The 13,949-nt window shown below is 42.6% G+C and overlaps 1 protein-coding gene across 2 annotated transcripts in view; it reads right to left on the bottom strand.

The window, feature by feature from the left end:
* Window positions 1–4,315: 4,315 nt before the first annotated feature.
* Window positions 4,316–13,949, bottom strand: part of SYBU (syntabulin) — a 40,716-nt gene continuing 31,082 nt past the window's right edge. The window contains exons 1-5 of one of the 2 annotated variants that reach the window (XM_050305733.1): window positions 13,163–13,275; window positions 11,283–11,385; window positions 8,663–8,866; window positions 7,546–7,695; window positions 4,316–6,407 (exon numbers count right to left, since the gene is read on the bottom strand). In XM_050305733.1, coding sequence (XP_050161690.1) covers window positions 5,306–6,407; window positions 7,546–7,695; window positions 8,663–8,866; window positions 11,283–11,323 — 1,497 coding nt within the window. In that variant the 5' untranslated portion in view covers window positions 11,324–11,385; window positions 13,163–13,275 and the 3' untranslated portion in view covers window positions 4,316–5,305. Of the gene's footprint in view, window positions 6,408–7,545; window positions 7,696–8,662; window positions 8,867–11,282; window positions 11,386–13,162; window positions 13,276–13,949 lie in introns of those variants that run through there. The other variant, XM_050305723.1, reaches the window with a different exon arrangement.

Below are 13,949 nucleotides of genomic sequence, written 5' to 3'. Positions count from 1 at the left end.
TCCTTTGCTTCCTGCCTGATAAAAAATGTCTGCTTTTGCCTGTTTATCAATGTATTTACAAACACCTCAGAGTTTTTCATGGGAGATCATATTGACCTGTGCAGGAGAAAATAACTTATGGATGACTTGCAACTCAAAGTGTCCTCCTGGTAGGTTATGCAATAGTAGAGCACAAGTTACAGCTGAACACTAAAAGTGGATTTCTTGTCACTATCAACTTGCAGCTTCCTGTGCTCCCTCATCCATTTACGAGTGACGATGCAATGGCTACCAGCAGTAGCATCACTACACAAGAGTAGTGCACCTTTTTTATAAAGGCTGATGTTGTGAGTGTAAGGGAGTGTTTTAATGACTTACTTGTGTTGGTAAATTTATTTCTAGCAGAAATACTTCCTACATTTAAGGAAAGGAATCCTCACATCTTACACTCCTTGCATAGGTAGTGTAATTGAGAAAAAAAATTCATGTCCTGCTGTTAAAAATGCTAGCGTGAAAATTCCCTGTTCAATTACAAGCACTTCAAATTTAATTTTTTTTGTATACTTACTGTATGTATTTACACAGGAATTCCCCGGGTAAAGTGTGAATGGTAAATGTGCAGCAGAAGGCAACAGTGCTTTAGTGAAGGAAGAGAATTTTAATGTCTGCTGGAAAGAAGTGTATAGGAGGAGGGGGGTCTGTGTACTGCTGGTGTCCAGCCCAGTGCTTTGGTGGATGCCTTTTCCACTGTTGTGTAGATGCTATTATCCTGAATTCGTGGGTTGTATGGATTACTTACCTTATGACAGAGGAGTGAAGTTAGCTTGTTCTGTGCATGGGAATTGTTTCCTGTGCCTACAGAAAACAGTGAAGTTCTAAGGGAATGGGAAGGGGTGGGGGGGCCATGTGACTAGATCTTGCCTGCTTAGATAAACAGAATTTTTTACTAAGTTGTAGGTTCTGGCACAAGTTTTGCTTAAAAAATAAGTAATTGAGAAAACAAGACAGTTAGAATTACTTTTAATGGCCTCAGTCATGGACAAAAGTTTTTAAAAATGTTTTGTATGCTTGTCATGTAGCTTTAAATCTTGCACGAGACATCTGATTTTACAGCAATTTTCAGATATTAAATTTTAAAATATATTTAGAAGACAACACTGTTGTGCATCTTTTCTGCACGAGTGTTCTGGCTAGAGTAGAATGAGTTACTTCAATGCAGACTAAACAATCGTATGACAAGGTAAATCTGCTCCCACTAAACACCTCTAAAGTATTTGACAGTGGATGGGAGATGAGGAAGTGTATGAATAAGCTTCAGTAACAAGCTGTGTTTGTCCTTTTAACAGCACTGAAGAAGCAAGGAGGTACCAGTCATAATTCTTTCACTATTGCTGACACAGGGTGAGAAAACTATCTTCTGCCTGTTTAAGGTGAAACCTGTTGGAAGCTGCATCTCATTTTAAAAAAAATAGCGCTTAGTGTTGCTGTTTCTGAGACAATGTAAAATAGATGCAAATCGATACTATTTATTAAAAATAACAACAGATGGGCTAGTTAAGTTGCAAACAAACCCCCTGAATACATCATGTAAGCACATCTTATTTTTGTGCCTTCGGCCATTTTAAAAACCTTTGGGTGCTGCTGCCATCCTGCATGTCAGTCCTCTTGTATTGCTTTTCTGTTCTTCCTTCTGTCTACCTTCCCATACTTAAGCATAGCTGCTCTAGAGATTCCTCCCATCTCTGCCCTGAGCTGACATGAGGGAGGACACTGCTCTCAGAGGAAGTCTCTTGCATGGTAACAACCCAGGCATTGTTACCTGTTTCATCTTTTTTCTGTGGTCTCTCTTTTTTCCTTCTTCCTATATCTTGATCTTTATCCTAAACAAACATGAAAATACTTTTGGTAAACTTATTGTGAGAGTGCTACGCCATCTTTTCCATTGGTTTGATTTCCTTGAGGGATCCTGTATGCCCACTGTCTACAGTTGTTTTCTTTTCCTCCTGCTGCCATAGGCTCTTCCTTTTCTCTCCCTTTCCACCTTACCCATTCTATGATTCTGTGAAGGGTACAGGGGAATCTCTGGTGGTGAGGGGGTTACTGCCTGAGTCTCAGCTCTTTCAGCAGCTTAGGGGCACGTTGGGTACCTCTTGAGGTGCATATTAAAGAAAGGCTTTTTTTGTTCCTGGGTTAGAAAGAAAATGTTTATTGGAATTATCAACAGGCATCCCTTCAGCCCGGGAAGGAACTGACTTGGTTCCTATGCTATAAGCCTGAATTCAAGCACATATCTGCTATTTTACCCTTAACCTGTGTGCTGAGTGTCCTCTCCATCTGCACGTTTTGAGACAAGACTTTGGTGTGAACAGGTGTGGGTATGAGCATCTTCTAAACTCAGGAGAAAGGATGGGAGTTTTTATTGAACTGTTTGGAGGCTGATGTCCTGTCCTAGGTACTCTGTACAGCACCAGTGGGATCCAGGTGAGGCATGACTAAGACTAAAGTGTAGTATTAGAGGAGGAAAAAAAATAGGATGGTGTGTTTTTAACAATTGGCATATCCTCTATAGATTATGGAACAAAGCCCAGTTTCCCTGAAGTCTGGGACTGGAGCATTTATTATGGTACTTCAGGCCTCTTCTTACAAAGGGCTCCTTGAGGAGGAGGAAAGGTGGAGGTTTGGATGTGAGCTGAATTTGGATAGAGATCAGAGCAAGGGCTTTTTACTTGGAGTGTTGGGAATTCTGTCACCTCTTGTGGAGTGCCTTATGAGAGCCGAGCAGATTAAAAGATTCTTAAGGGTGGGAAGAAACTCTGATGTTATGCTGGTGTTAGCCTTGTGTCTTAAACAGCACATTTAAAAACACTTAACATTTAAAAACACTACTGCTAAATGTAGCCTGCCCAAAACATGGTTTGAAATTAGTTTGGCCTATTGGCATTTTTTAAATGTGGGTTTGTGCTGCTTTGGTGCCTCTTGCTGCAAAAAAACCCCCATAGTTGCAGGTGAATGTATCTCCTAGAACTGAAGATCACTTTTTCCTGTAAATTATGCTCCATTTCACAATCCCTCAAGGCAAAGGTCACTTAAACAATAGTGGCAGTAAAAGAGAAATCCAACATTGTAACATCACGTATAAAATACTGCTCTCTTGGCCTTGCACAGACATACTTTGAAGTAGGAACAATAAGGCATTTTCTGTAATATGTTTCAGTCCCAAGAGGAGATATCTAGGATTTTAAAAGTTCCATGGTTGTGTAAAATTTATATTAACCCTCCAACTAATTATTTTGACTCTAAGTCCATATAATTTTGCTTTTGAAAGTAACCTTTGAGCAGTATCCATTGCAGCAGTGTCACAAGGCAAGCCAGCTGGCTGCAAGCACCCAAAACGGGAGAACACGGAAGAGGAAGTTACGGCAAAGCAAGCAAGATACTCTCATGTCCATCTCTGTGAACTCTTGGGGACTATTTACATCAAATTATCTGTTAGATTTCTCTTACCTAATGTAATGCTTAATTAAGCCTCTAGAATCTCTGTTGCAAACACACAACAATTCACAACGCAGGCATCACAGGGACATGAAGGGTGCCCAAGTTGCCTGTGTGTCAGTGCACATCACCCCCTCGCGTGTTGCAAATGCTCCCTGTACACTGGCCCATTAATTATACTTCTCCCTTGAGGATTACTTGTAACTCCCTTCCCAAAAGTTGCAGAGCAAGGCATGGCAGTGTCAGGCTTCACTGGGCCCCATCTGCTCTGGGTTCCATAGGGAAATACTACACTTGTTTTGCTGAAGGGAAAAATGGGAGGCCAGTAACGTTTAAATAGCTAGAGGTGGTGTTGAAAGCTTGGCTGGAGCCAGACAGACTGCACTGTTTCATCTGTTGGGTTGTGTTGCCCTCCTCTGATCTATCCACAGATCCTAGGTTTTGGACATGGAGAATGACTGGATGGTCACAGTGTGACATGACATCATGACTGTCAGCTGGGTTAAATGAGGCTTCCTGGACCTCTGTTAAATGCCAGAAAGACTGATAGTGTCCTGGTATTGCAGCAATGTGAAGTTCCAGGTTTCTGGCTGATCGCATTGGGTTAAAGATTAGGTCACATCTGTGAACGCAGTGTGAGGTGGCAGAGGGTGTGGTGTCTGCAGACCGACTGGAGCCTTTAATGAGCCTGGCTGAGAGCTTACTCTTGGTGCTGTACTCAGGTTTTCTCAGTCTAACTCTGTTTCACTGTAATAGGACCCGACAGACTGCTCAGGCTGTACCTGACAGCTCAGCTGGGATCGGCTATTTTCTTATATCTTTGCTACAGTAAAACTCTCACACATTTGACATTTCTATCATGCTTTACTGAATTTGTGATTATAAAGATAATTTACAATTAAGCAATTAAATAAACAATAAGTTAAAACACAATACATTTATACATAGTATTTCAAAGGGCTCAAAAGACTATCTGGTTCCAATACATTAAGACTTTAAAACAACATTAAGAGTCAAAGTGTATCCACGCCTATACTTATCATTGTAACAAGTGTGAAGACTCCCAACAGTGTACATTTTTGGTTACAGTCCCTGTATACGCACAAGACCAAGTGAAATGCTCAAGCAATTGCACGATTGAGAAGAGCACTACACAAGACAGGCACAAACGATGTGCTGGAAGCTGCCTGGGGAATACGGGTTTTACCTCTAAACGGAATTGACACTTGGGACAACAAATGGAAAGCGCTAGCATGCTTTCTGGAGCACAGGAGTGATACCTTAAGGGGAGTGAGTCTTCATTTCAGTTACTTAACACTGTAGTTTCACAGATGTTTCAGGTTAGTGCTGTCTAGAGAAATACCCCACCATTTTCCGGCCATTTGTCCCCGTGCACATCTCACACCACCCTTGAGTCAGTGCAAAGTGCTTTGTGCATTCGCTGGTGAACCATCCCGGGAAAGTGACTGAGCTTAATGCTAACTTGGCAATCGGACATAAAAGAGCACTAGCTGTAGTTCCTGATTTCCCTGGTCATGTTCACTGTGCAGATGCACTGGCACAAGAAAGACACCAGCACAGGGGAGGGATCTGTGCCTGGGGGCAGGAGGAGTATTTCTGTAAGCAGCAGTACTGTTAAAAACATCTGTTAAAAACACCTTCAGCTTTTTTGTTTTAAAACAAGGAACATGTTTTCAAAGTGATTTATAGTGCAAATCAAATAGTCAAAAGCAAAATGATGGACTCTGCCAGAATATACAGTAACTTTTTATAATCTATTTCATCCCTCTTTCTCTCTGCTACAGCCAGTTGGTGCCCAGGGACAGAGTATTCTTTAGGTTTTGATATTGAAGGGTGTTCGGCGTAAAGAGTGCAGGGCCACCAGGCAGCAACCACGAAGCAATGCTCCAATATTGTAAATAGGATCTGTTCCTCCTCTCTGAGTACTCAAAGCCCACAAAATAGTTGGTACAACAGGGGCTGCTACAGCCAGAAGATCTCCAAGGAGACTGCTGCTCCAGTATCTCCTCTTTATTCCTGTATTGACATACTCAAAGCATTCATCATCATGAGGTTCTGTAAAATCAAGTTCTTTCATGAAACGATTTTCATTAACTCCGTGCTCCACCTTTCTGCATGGAGACTCCATAGGAGACAAAAGGATGGCAGAATTGGGATCACTTGGAGTTAAGTCCACTATGATACCAGAATCACTGAAGCTTTCAAGAGAAAATTCACCCAATTCCTTCAGTGAAGAAGGTGGGCTTAGAGGACAGGTATCTTGAGCTCTGAAGATATTTTGAATGAGCTGCTCCACATCTAGGCTATATGGCACCACGTCAGTCTGGATAGCCTGCTCCACCATCATGTTGTTACTTTTCTCTTCCTCCTGGCAATAAGTTAGTTTTCCATCCAGAACGATTTCAAGCATTTCTTTAGTTACAGCAGCACTGAAGGGAGCTGGATCACTCAACTCGGAGGCTGTGGTGGTCAAACTCCCTGCAGATGAGTCAGTCCCGTTAGCTCTGTCCTCACTAAGAAGCACCTCACTGTCTGCCACCTCCCCCAGAGCTTGTTCCTGTGTGATGAGGCTGTCTGGCACGGTGGCACACAATGCTAACGGCTTCTCCTCTGAGTCGGACGTGTATTCCAGGCACTGCTCATCCCTCACAGAGTGGTTCTGAGCAATCTCCATGCTCTGCAGCAAAGATTCCAGTTTCTTGTTTTGAATGTTTATGTCTATGAAGTATTTCTGAATTTTTTTGTCTTTCTCAGCCAAGCTGTCTTTCATGGTTTCAATAACCTGCTTGAGTTGTTTAATTTCACTTCTTGCTTCCTTTAAGGCAAGCTCTGCCTCCACACGATTGCACTCTTCCTCAATCCAGTCTTCCCTCATCCGTCCCAGCTGAGCTTTAAGCTCTTCTATTTCTGTTTCCCTGTAGCAAAATAAAAATGTTGTAACACTTCTGCTGACTGATCAGTTGAAGTCATCACGAGGCTTCATCACATGGGCATGGCTATGCTGCAGAGATGCTCCGAAAAAGAAGGAAATTCCTCCAGGTGCTATTTGTGGCCACCTCTGAGAGAGCCAAGACATGCTGGCTGATCGCTAATGGGTGTCACCAGCCTCGCGACACAACCAACAGCCTCGTGGGCTGTGCCGCATCTCAGACATTTTGAGGCACAGGTGGTGACCTCTAGGTCAGGTATAAACAGTGCAGTGCTTAACCTATCACCTACTGCCTCACCCTAGAGGAAATGGGAAACAGCTGCCTGGACTCACCCACCATGCCTGCCAGCAGCTTTTCAGGTACAGCCAGAGCCAATGCTGGCCTCAGACAGCCAGGTGGGTCAGGGCTGCAAGAACCTGGCTTGCTTTTCCCAGCATGGAGCCAGAGCCTGCTGCAAATAAGTAGGGTGTGGAGGCCCCTATCTGAGTTGCAGCCCTTATAGATGCTGAGGTGGACCACGGGGTCCTGGGGACTCTGTCTTGGGCCTCCATTCAAACAGCCCTTTGTATCCCCTTGGATTGTCTGTGCTGGAGAGCCAGTTCTCAGAGTGCAGTTTTAGTAAAGGAGACAACATCTGTTGCTCTGTAATGCACATTGTCACTTCTTTGTCAACATCCATACAAAAGGTTATTATTAAAAATTCAGTAAATAAGTGACAAAAACACAAGTGGGCACCCTGGTATGGGTGTGAGCTTTTCTTTCACTGGGGAGAAGGGAAACATTTGCAGTCATATTTCACTGAGAGAGGCAGAACAGTACACTAAGGTAATATATACTGGCAGGTAGAAACTGTTCTATGTATAAATCAGACTCGTAAAAAGTTATCCTTTAAAAATATTCAATTGTGAAATTCCAAAAGGGGAAACGAGACAGCTATATTTATAACTAAACTGCTGGTATGAAACTTGAAATACCTGAAAACAACCTAATCATACTGATGATATTTCAAATTTCTTAATGAAAACTTTATGTGGTCAAGAAATGAGTAAAAACATTCAGGATTCCCACCCCCAAATGTTCCCAAATAAATCTTTCTGACACTGATTTCTGAAGTGAAGTTTACCTTTCTTTAAGTTTGCTCTCAGATTCCTTCAGCTTGGTTTTCAAATGCCGTACTGCCACTTCTTTCTGCTGCAGAGGAGTCAAATACTGCTCTGGATTTTGTGGTTTAATGCTGTGATTGTCACTACAAGAATTGTATCTCCCTGATCGCCTGAAAAAAAACCCAAACAAACCATCACATAACATCACTCCTCCAGTTCTTAAGTCCTGGCAGAAAGAAAAACATCCAATTGACTGATAAAGCAAAGCTTGACTCATTTGGGGCTTCTCAGTGTCCACACAAGTGATTCCTCTGGTAAATCAAATTACTTGAATGAATAGCTGATTTGAGGCTATAGTGCAAAATGTACTATATATGTACTTGGCTTCAGTGTCATTACATCAAGGAAGACTTTAAAATACCTAGCCATCCCTTAACCCAAAATGGGTGGTGTGCCCAAGAGCAGGCAACCTGGCCCCTGGCAAGGGCACCCAGCTGCAGACACAGCCAGGAGAGGCAACACAAGGAGTTCCGCTCTGCACAGCAGTTAAAAAGCTGAGCACCCTGAAACCTACACTCATCCCATCTAGCTTTAGGTGTGCATCTGATGTGCTTGGCTGTTAAGTTGTCTGAGAGAGATTGAGGGAAACAGCAGCAGCATGATGGCAATTTCTTCTCTGCAATATGTGTCACGTGCTCTGGCAGGTATCTGTGCTCTTTCCTGTACAGGAAACTGCAATCCTTAGGGAGGCAGGCTGAATTTTCACCCGAGCGTATCATATTTCCTGTACTACCCCACCCAACTCTCTTCAAAGTGAAAGAACCCTAGAGCAAAAGAACCAGTAAATTCTCATGAGAACTGATGACACAAAAATGCATGAAGTAGCCTGCCTTGGAGCGAAAACCAACTGCAAAGGGCTTTGACTTACAGTAAACTTGAATTTTACAGTGCTGAAATAATAAAGCTTTTACATGGTATGAAGCAGCCTGTTGACTCCCAAGCCAGCAATAAGAGGAGTCGCACCTATGCTGAGGAACAAGGTGCCCTGGGCAGCAATTCCTACAGCTGATCCCACACTACAGTGCAGAGAGGGTAAGTCGGTGCCATGAACACCAGGAGGCTGAAATACAGACTTACCTCATCACTGGGCTGCTGTCGCTTCCTTTGTATGAGCCTGAGTTGCTGCTGCTGGCTGAAGAAGCCCTGTAACTCTGATGGATGTTAGCAGGATTCAGATGGGTTTTGCACAGTGTTGACGAAGGGTCCTTTCCATGGGAAGCAGGTGGGCTGGTTCCAGACTTGTAGGATAAGGATCCGTTATTCCGACCATGAGGGCCACGACTGGAAGAGAATCGAAATGGTGAAAGCATTATCCTCATCACACAACCCATTATACGTCTCATTTTACACACAAAGTTCTCTAAACACTAAACCAGAGAATTAAGTGAGTGGCTGGAAGGAAGTAAAGTCCTGATGTTATCAGACACTGCATGTTCTTTCACTGACTTGGGGGGTTCTCAGTCTGAATTACGTGATCTAGGGAGACCTCAGCCATTTTCACTTTTCTCTGTGGACAGCACAGTTCCCAGTGACTCTGTCAGATCGTCCATGTTCCCTGAATCTCCTTTAAGTAATGAGAGGCCTGTGGTCTGGACTAATGCCAAAAGAACCACACTTCAGCTTTCCCTGGCCAGGCCTGTGGAGTGGTGCCTGCAAGCGGAGGATTGCTGTAAGGCTGCTTTCATGCTCCTCGGCAAGCAGCCCGAGGGATCACAGCGTGCAGTGAAAACAGATTTTGTTTGGGCCACTGTTCTTTTCTGCCTTTGGCATACTGGGTGCTTCATCTGTCATGGTCAGCTATTCATTTGCTTAGATAAAGTTTGAACCCCACAGAGAGCAGGCTGAAATAGTATTAAAATAGACAATAGGAAGCACAGCCTTTTCTTTCTTTCACCCAGTTTTTCTCATACATATCTACCTTCCTTTTCCCACTCTTTATTAAATAATCTGTCAACCGTGTGTGCTTGAACTGAATTGGTATCCTCACTGCCTGACAGCTGCCCAAGGGCTGGAGCACTCTGAGGACAGCTTCCCGGGATGCATTACTCTCCTGCTTACTTGATTTGTCATCCTGCACTACTACAGTGCTTCCTTCATTCGCCATGGAAGTTGTTCCTCTAAATGGTAATTAAAGGGCAGGTTAAAAAAAGCCCCAACAAAACCCCAAAAACCTGGAAAAAGTCAAATACATTCAGCAAAAGAGAAGACTTGAACATAAAAATTTAAATACCACAGAACTATGAAGCAATATCTCTTCTTTAAATTGTTTCACTTGGTTTGCTTCCTTCTCTGCAAATGGAACAGTTTATAAGGAACAGATGGTTGAGTGGCTGCTGTGAACCTTCATCACACTGCTGTGGTTTGGGTGATTTTATAATTATTTTACTATGAAGTGCAGGACTGTGGTTTGTGACAACACTGAAATGTTTCATAGTGAGTTAAGTCAAACAGTTAAAAAACAACATATTGCAAAGGAGATATCTCTTTCTACTTTATACAGTGTATCATCAGCTCTAGTGTGCAGCAGAATTTGCACAAACTGCTTAACACAGCAATGCATTGAAGGAACCTTATTACAGAGGACTTCTGTCCTATGAAGTAGGTCAGTATGCTCTAATTTAAAGTTATATTAAAATGCACAGTAGTATATGAAATTATATATAATCTCACTGAAAGTAAGGTGATTAATCTTACTGAGAGTAAGGAGATTTTAGGGCTTCAGATTGTACTTAGTACCGTTTTTTTCCCACAGGCAGTAACTTGTTAGATGTAATCTAGAGAGAGCTTAAGTAATGTTTATTTTTCTAGCAGTCTCATGATACAGATTGGAAACCACTCATTAAGCATCATCCTGACAATCTCTATGTGCTGGGGCACATTGCAACCTTGAAGACGTCTGTGGGACTCAAGCACACGGGTATCCTGCTGCTGGTCCCAGCCTGCCTGCCAGCTCTTTCACAAAGGGCAGGAAACCAGTCCTGTCAATTTGAACTCTTTCCTCCTACTCCACAAAATGTAACCAGCAGGGATTGCGTGGGCAGAACACAATGTGTGCTGCTCAATCCTAATGCCCCTGTGTTAGCAAGCTGTCTGAATTTGCAATTCACACACGACAGGGAGAAATCTTACAGAAGTCCTTCATGAAAGGTTCACTTAGAAACATGATTTTTTAAAAAAATGCATATAGTTGTAGTTATCTAAAGGTTGGGCAAGAGTATTTCAGAAAAAAAACAAAACAACAACCCAACAAAAAACATCAAAGGCAATATTGCCTACTTCTTCCTGCAAAAAAAGAGATCATGATCTGGAAGGGTGTATGCCAAGCTGATAATTTATGGCAGCAATAAAACAAAGTGATAAGACCAAAAGGTTTAGGTTAACTGGCTACAAGTATTGATGTTAACTAACATACACCCAGTTGCTCTCTCCTCCACTCCAGCCAATGCCTTTTCTGCCTTACCTAATTGTATCTCCCATACTTGTTATGAATAAACAAAAAACCCCCAACAGTCGGCTGATTTGGGATATGAACAATTTTTGTGCACGAAATCAGAATTCTCTTTTCTTTCCTATTTCACAGTTCTCATCAGTGTGCTACCCAAGAGCCTAGTCCTACCCTGACTGTTTTAAAATGCAAGACCTTACACAGAAGTCTATCTTCGTACTGGCAATATTCAGGAAAAATTGCTTTGCTTACTTGCGAGAAAAAGAAGATCTTTTGCTTCCAGCAGCAGACATATGGACTTCAGGTGCTGAAATACTGCCCGTGCTGCTTGAAGAGCTAAAATCAGCTTCACTGCCTGGAAAGGAAAAGGGAAGAGTAAAAACATGATGGAAATTATAACTCAGATTGTTTTCAAAATAACAGTGAATCACAAGCATCCTTCCTTTGTCTGTTCTGGGTGAATTTCAGAAGTTGCATGGATTTTCAAACATCCCTGAGGACAAGCACTGGATTTGTTCCAGATTTTCAGTATTTCTTCAGAACTGACACTTCAACAAGAGCAGAAAAAACATTTGGACACAGAACCCTCACGCTACAGAAGCCATTTTAGGACTCAGATAGGAACACTTGCTGTGACAACCTGTTTGTTTTCTTGCAGCCATCAATAGATGAATTGAGGCTATTCACGTAGCTCCTTCAAGAGCACAGTGATGAGAAACACACAATTGTAACTGGATATTTCTCATGCTTTAAACCATACAGAAACACTGCTTCCTGCTTCTGTTCTGGTTCCTGAGATGACATTCACACACATGTATATAGATAAAAATGTGCATAGGCTAACAGCTTATTCATATATGTATGTATACACACATGCATGTTTACTGTAGTGTAGAAGCATAGTGAGGCAGTTCTAATAACCTCAAAATAATCCAAAATCACATGTGGCTCTCAAGTATTTCTCAGTTACTAAGTCATCTGTCTGATGACTGATTTTCTATGCATCACAGTTTTTATTTCCCAAGCTATGGTATATACATGAAAAACTGCTCTTGTTTTGCTAAAGTCAGTAGTAGCTACATGTACTAAGAAAGTCTTACCCTCTGGAAAAAAACCCCAACACCCCAAAGTTAGAATTTTTTTTCAAGTCTGTCACTCAAACGGCAAATGTCCTAAGCCATACCCCAGTCTCTTGCTGCAGAGCCACAACAGTGAACGGTGACTTTAGCTGAGGGGATGGAAATAACTTTTCAAAATCCTTTAAGTAGTTGATCAGGGAGAATATCTCTCACCTGCAAATTTCTGAGTCTTGTACCATGCACAGACATCCCCAGACAGCAGCTGCAAACTTACCATTTTTGCTATCTTTTCCACACAGGGGAGATATACCTGCAGTTACTGTCATCCCCACTATGGCAGACAGACCTTCAAGTGCTCAATCTCTCTTAAATTCTTTGCAGAGCTGATGGTGGTGGGTGCATCTTGCACCCCAGAATACCTGGGACTGGTAAAAGGCCTTCAGAGTCTGGCTTCACAGCCTTAAAGAGGCTGAGACAGCCAGCAACCATGCTTATCATCTGGCAACACTTAGCAACTGGCCCTAAGGCATGTTTGGGTTTAACCCAATACTTCCCTACCTCATCAGGTTCAAGACCAGCCCCCATTTCTCTGTGCCTCTGAATCAGCCCAGCCCAGAATATTTCTCAGCCCAATTTCAAACTGCTCAGATGCAAAGCTTAGCTCTTCAAGGGGGAATTCTGGGGACCCAGCTCTACCACCTCTAACCAGTTCTGTACCCACTACAACACCCCAGATAACCAGACCCACATCATCACAGCTGTAACCAGATCAGAGCTGTGTACAAATTTGTAAGGGGAGGGAGAGCAGCAAAGCTACTTGGTTTCACAGGGTATTTATATCACGTCTACAGATGTAGATGTCAGTGACCCTCTCCTCAGGGAAGCAAAATAATCATGATGTCCAAAGCTGCAACAGAGTTTTCCTGATAAACAAAACATTCCCATCTACAAGACTAAAGTACATTCCAAATAATCTCTCAGTACCATACTACACCCAAAACTACTTTTCCAAACAAGACCTGAGCAGGTAAACATGTCACATGGATGTCATACCTCTGGAGTTCAGGTCCCCAAAACATTCCTGTGCTTGCAAGGCACCAGCAGCTTTCCCAAAGCAAGTCCTGGCTGCAGCACAGAGAGCAGGAACCGCAGCCAAGGCTCATCTCTGGGTAAGTAGATCACATCATAATCAGATCTCGCTATCGAAAGCATTTCAAGGTAGGAAGACTTAACATTTGCCTCTCCCTGACCTGCCTGGCTTGGAGCACCAAGAGCTGCAGAACTTGGCGCTGCTGATAAGAGGCACCGGAGCCTGAAAATACAACCACACCATCAGCAGAGCTTTTGGAAAGACTGAGCTGCACCTGAGACGAGGAACTGTGTCTGCAAAGCACAAAGTAACCTTTCTGGCACCAGTTCTAATAACAGCTACACACAAGCTTAACACTTAGCACAGGAGACTACTTATGTTTAAAATTAGGCTGTAGCTATTTATAGGAACTTTGAGAACATTTTCTAAGTTAAAGGGGTCACTGCTAGTAATGGTTCCAAGTGTGTAAGTGATGTTCAAACCAATTCTGTGTGTAGCAGTGCTTGACAGCAATGCTATTAGGAGACTTTAAAAAACATTTTCTCACATTCGGTAGACATCTCTAAGTAAAATAACCTGGCATCTATCCATAAAATATCAATTGCAACATATTCTCCTGTGTAAGTGTGACTTCTGTCTTACAAATTTTTTTAACAAAAAGGTGAAACTCCTTGTCTAGCAGCAATGTGAGCAGGAGCTGAACATGACCTCTCATTCTCCTAACGCCATTCTCCAGGCTGAGAGCTCCCT

Source organism: Myiozetetes cayanensis, unplaced genomic scaffold (assembly GCF_022539395.1).
Source record: "Myiozetetes cayanensis isolate MyiCay16 unplaced genomic scaffold, myiCay2020 scf1, whole genome shotgun sequence".
Taxonomy (NCBI): domain Eukaryota; kingdom Metazoa; phylum Chordata; class Aves; order Passeriformes; family Tyrannidae; genus Myiozetetes; species Myiozetetes cayanensis.
This window is presented reverse-complemented; position numbering and strand designations above follow the sequence as displayed.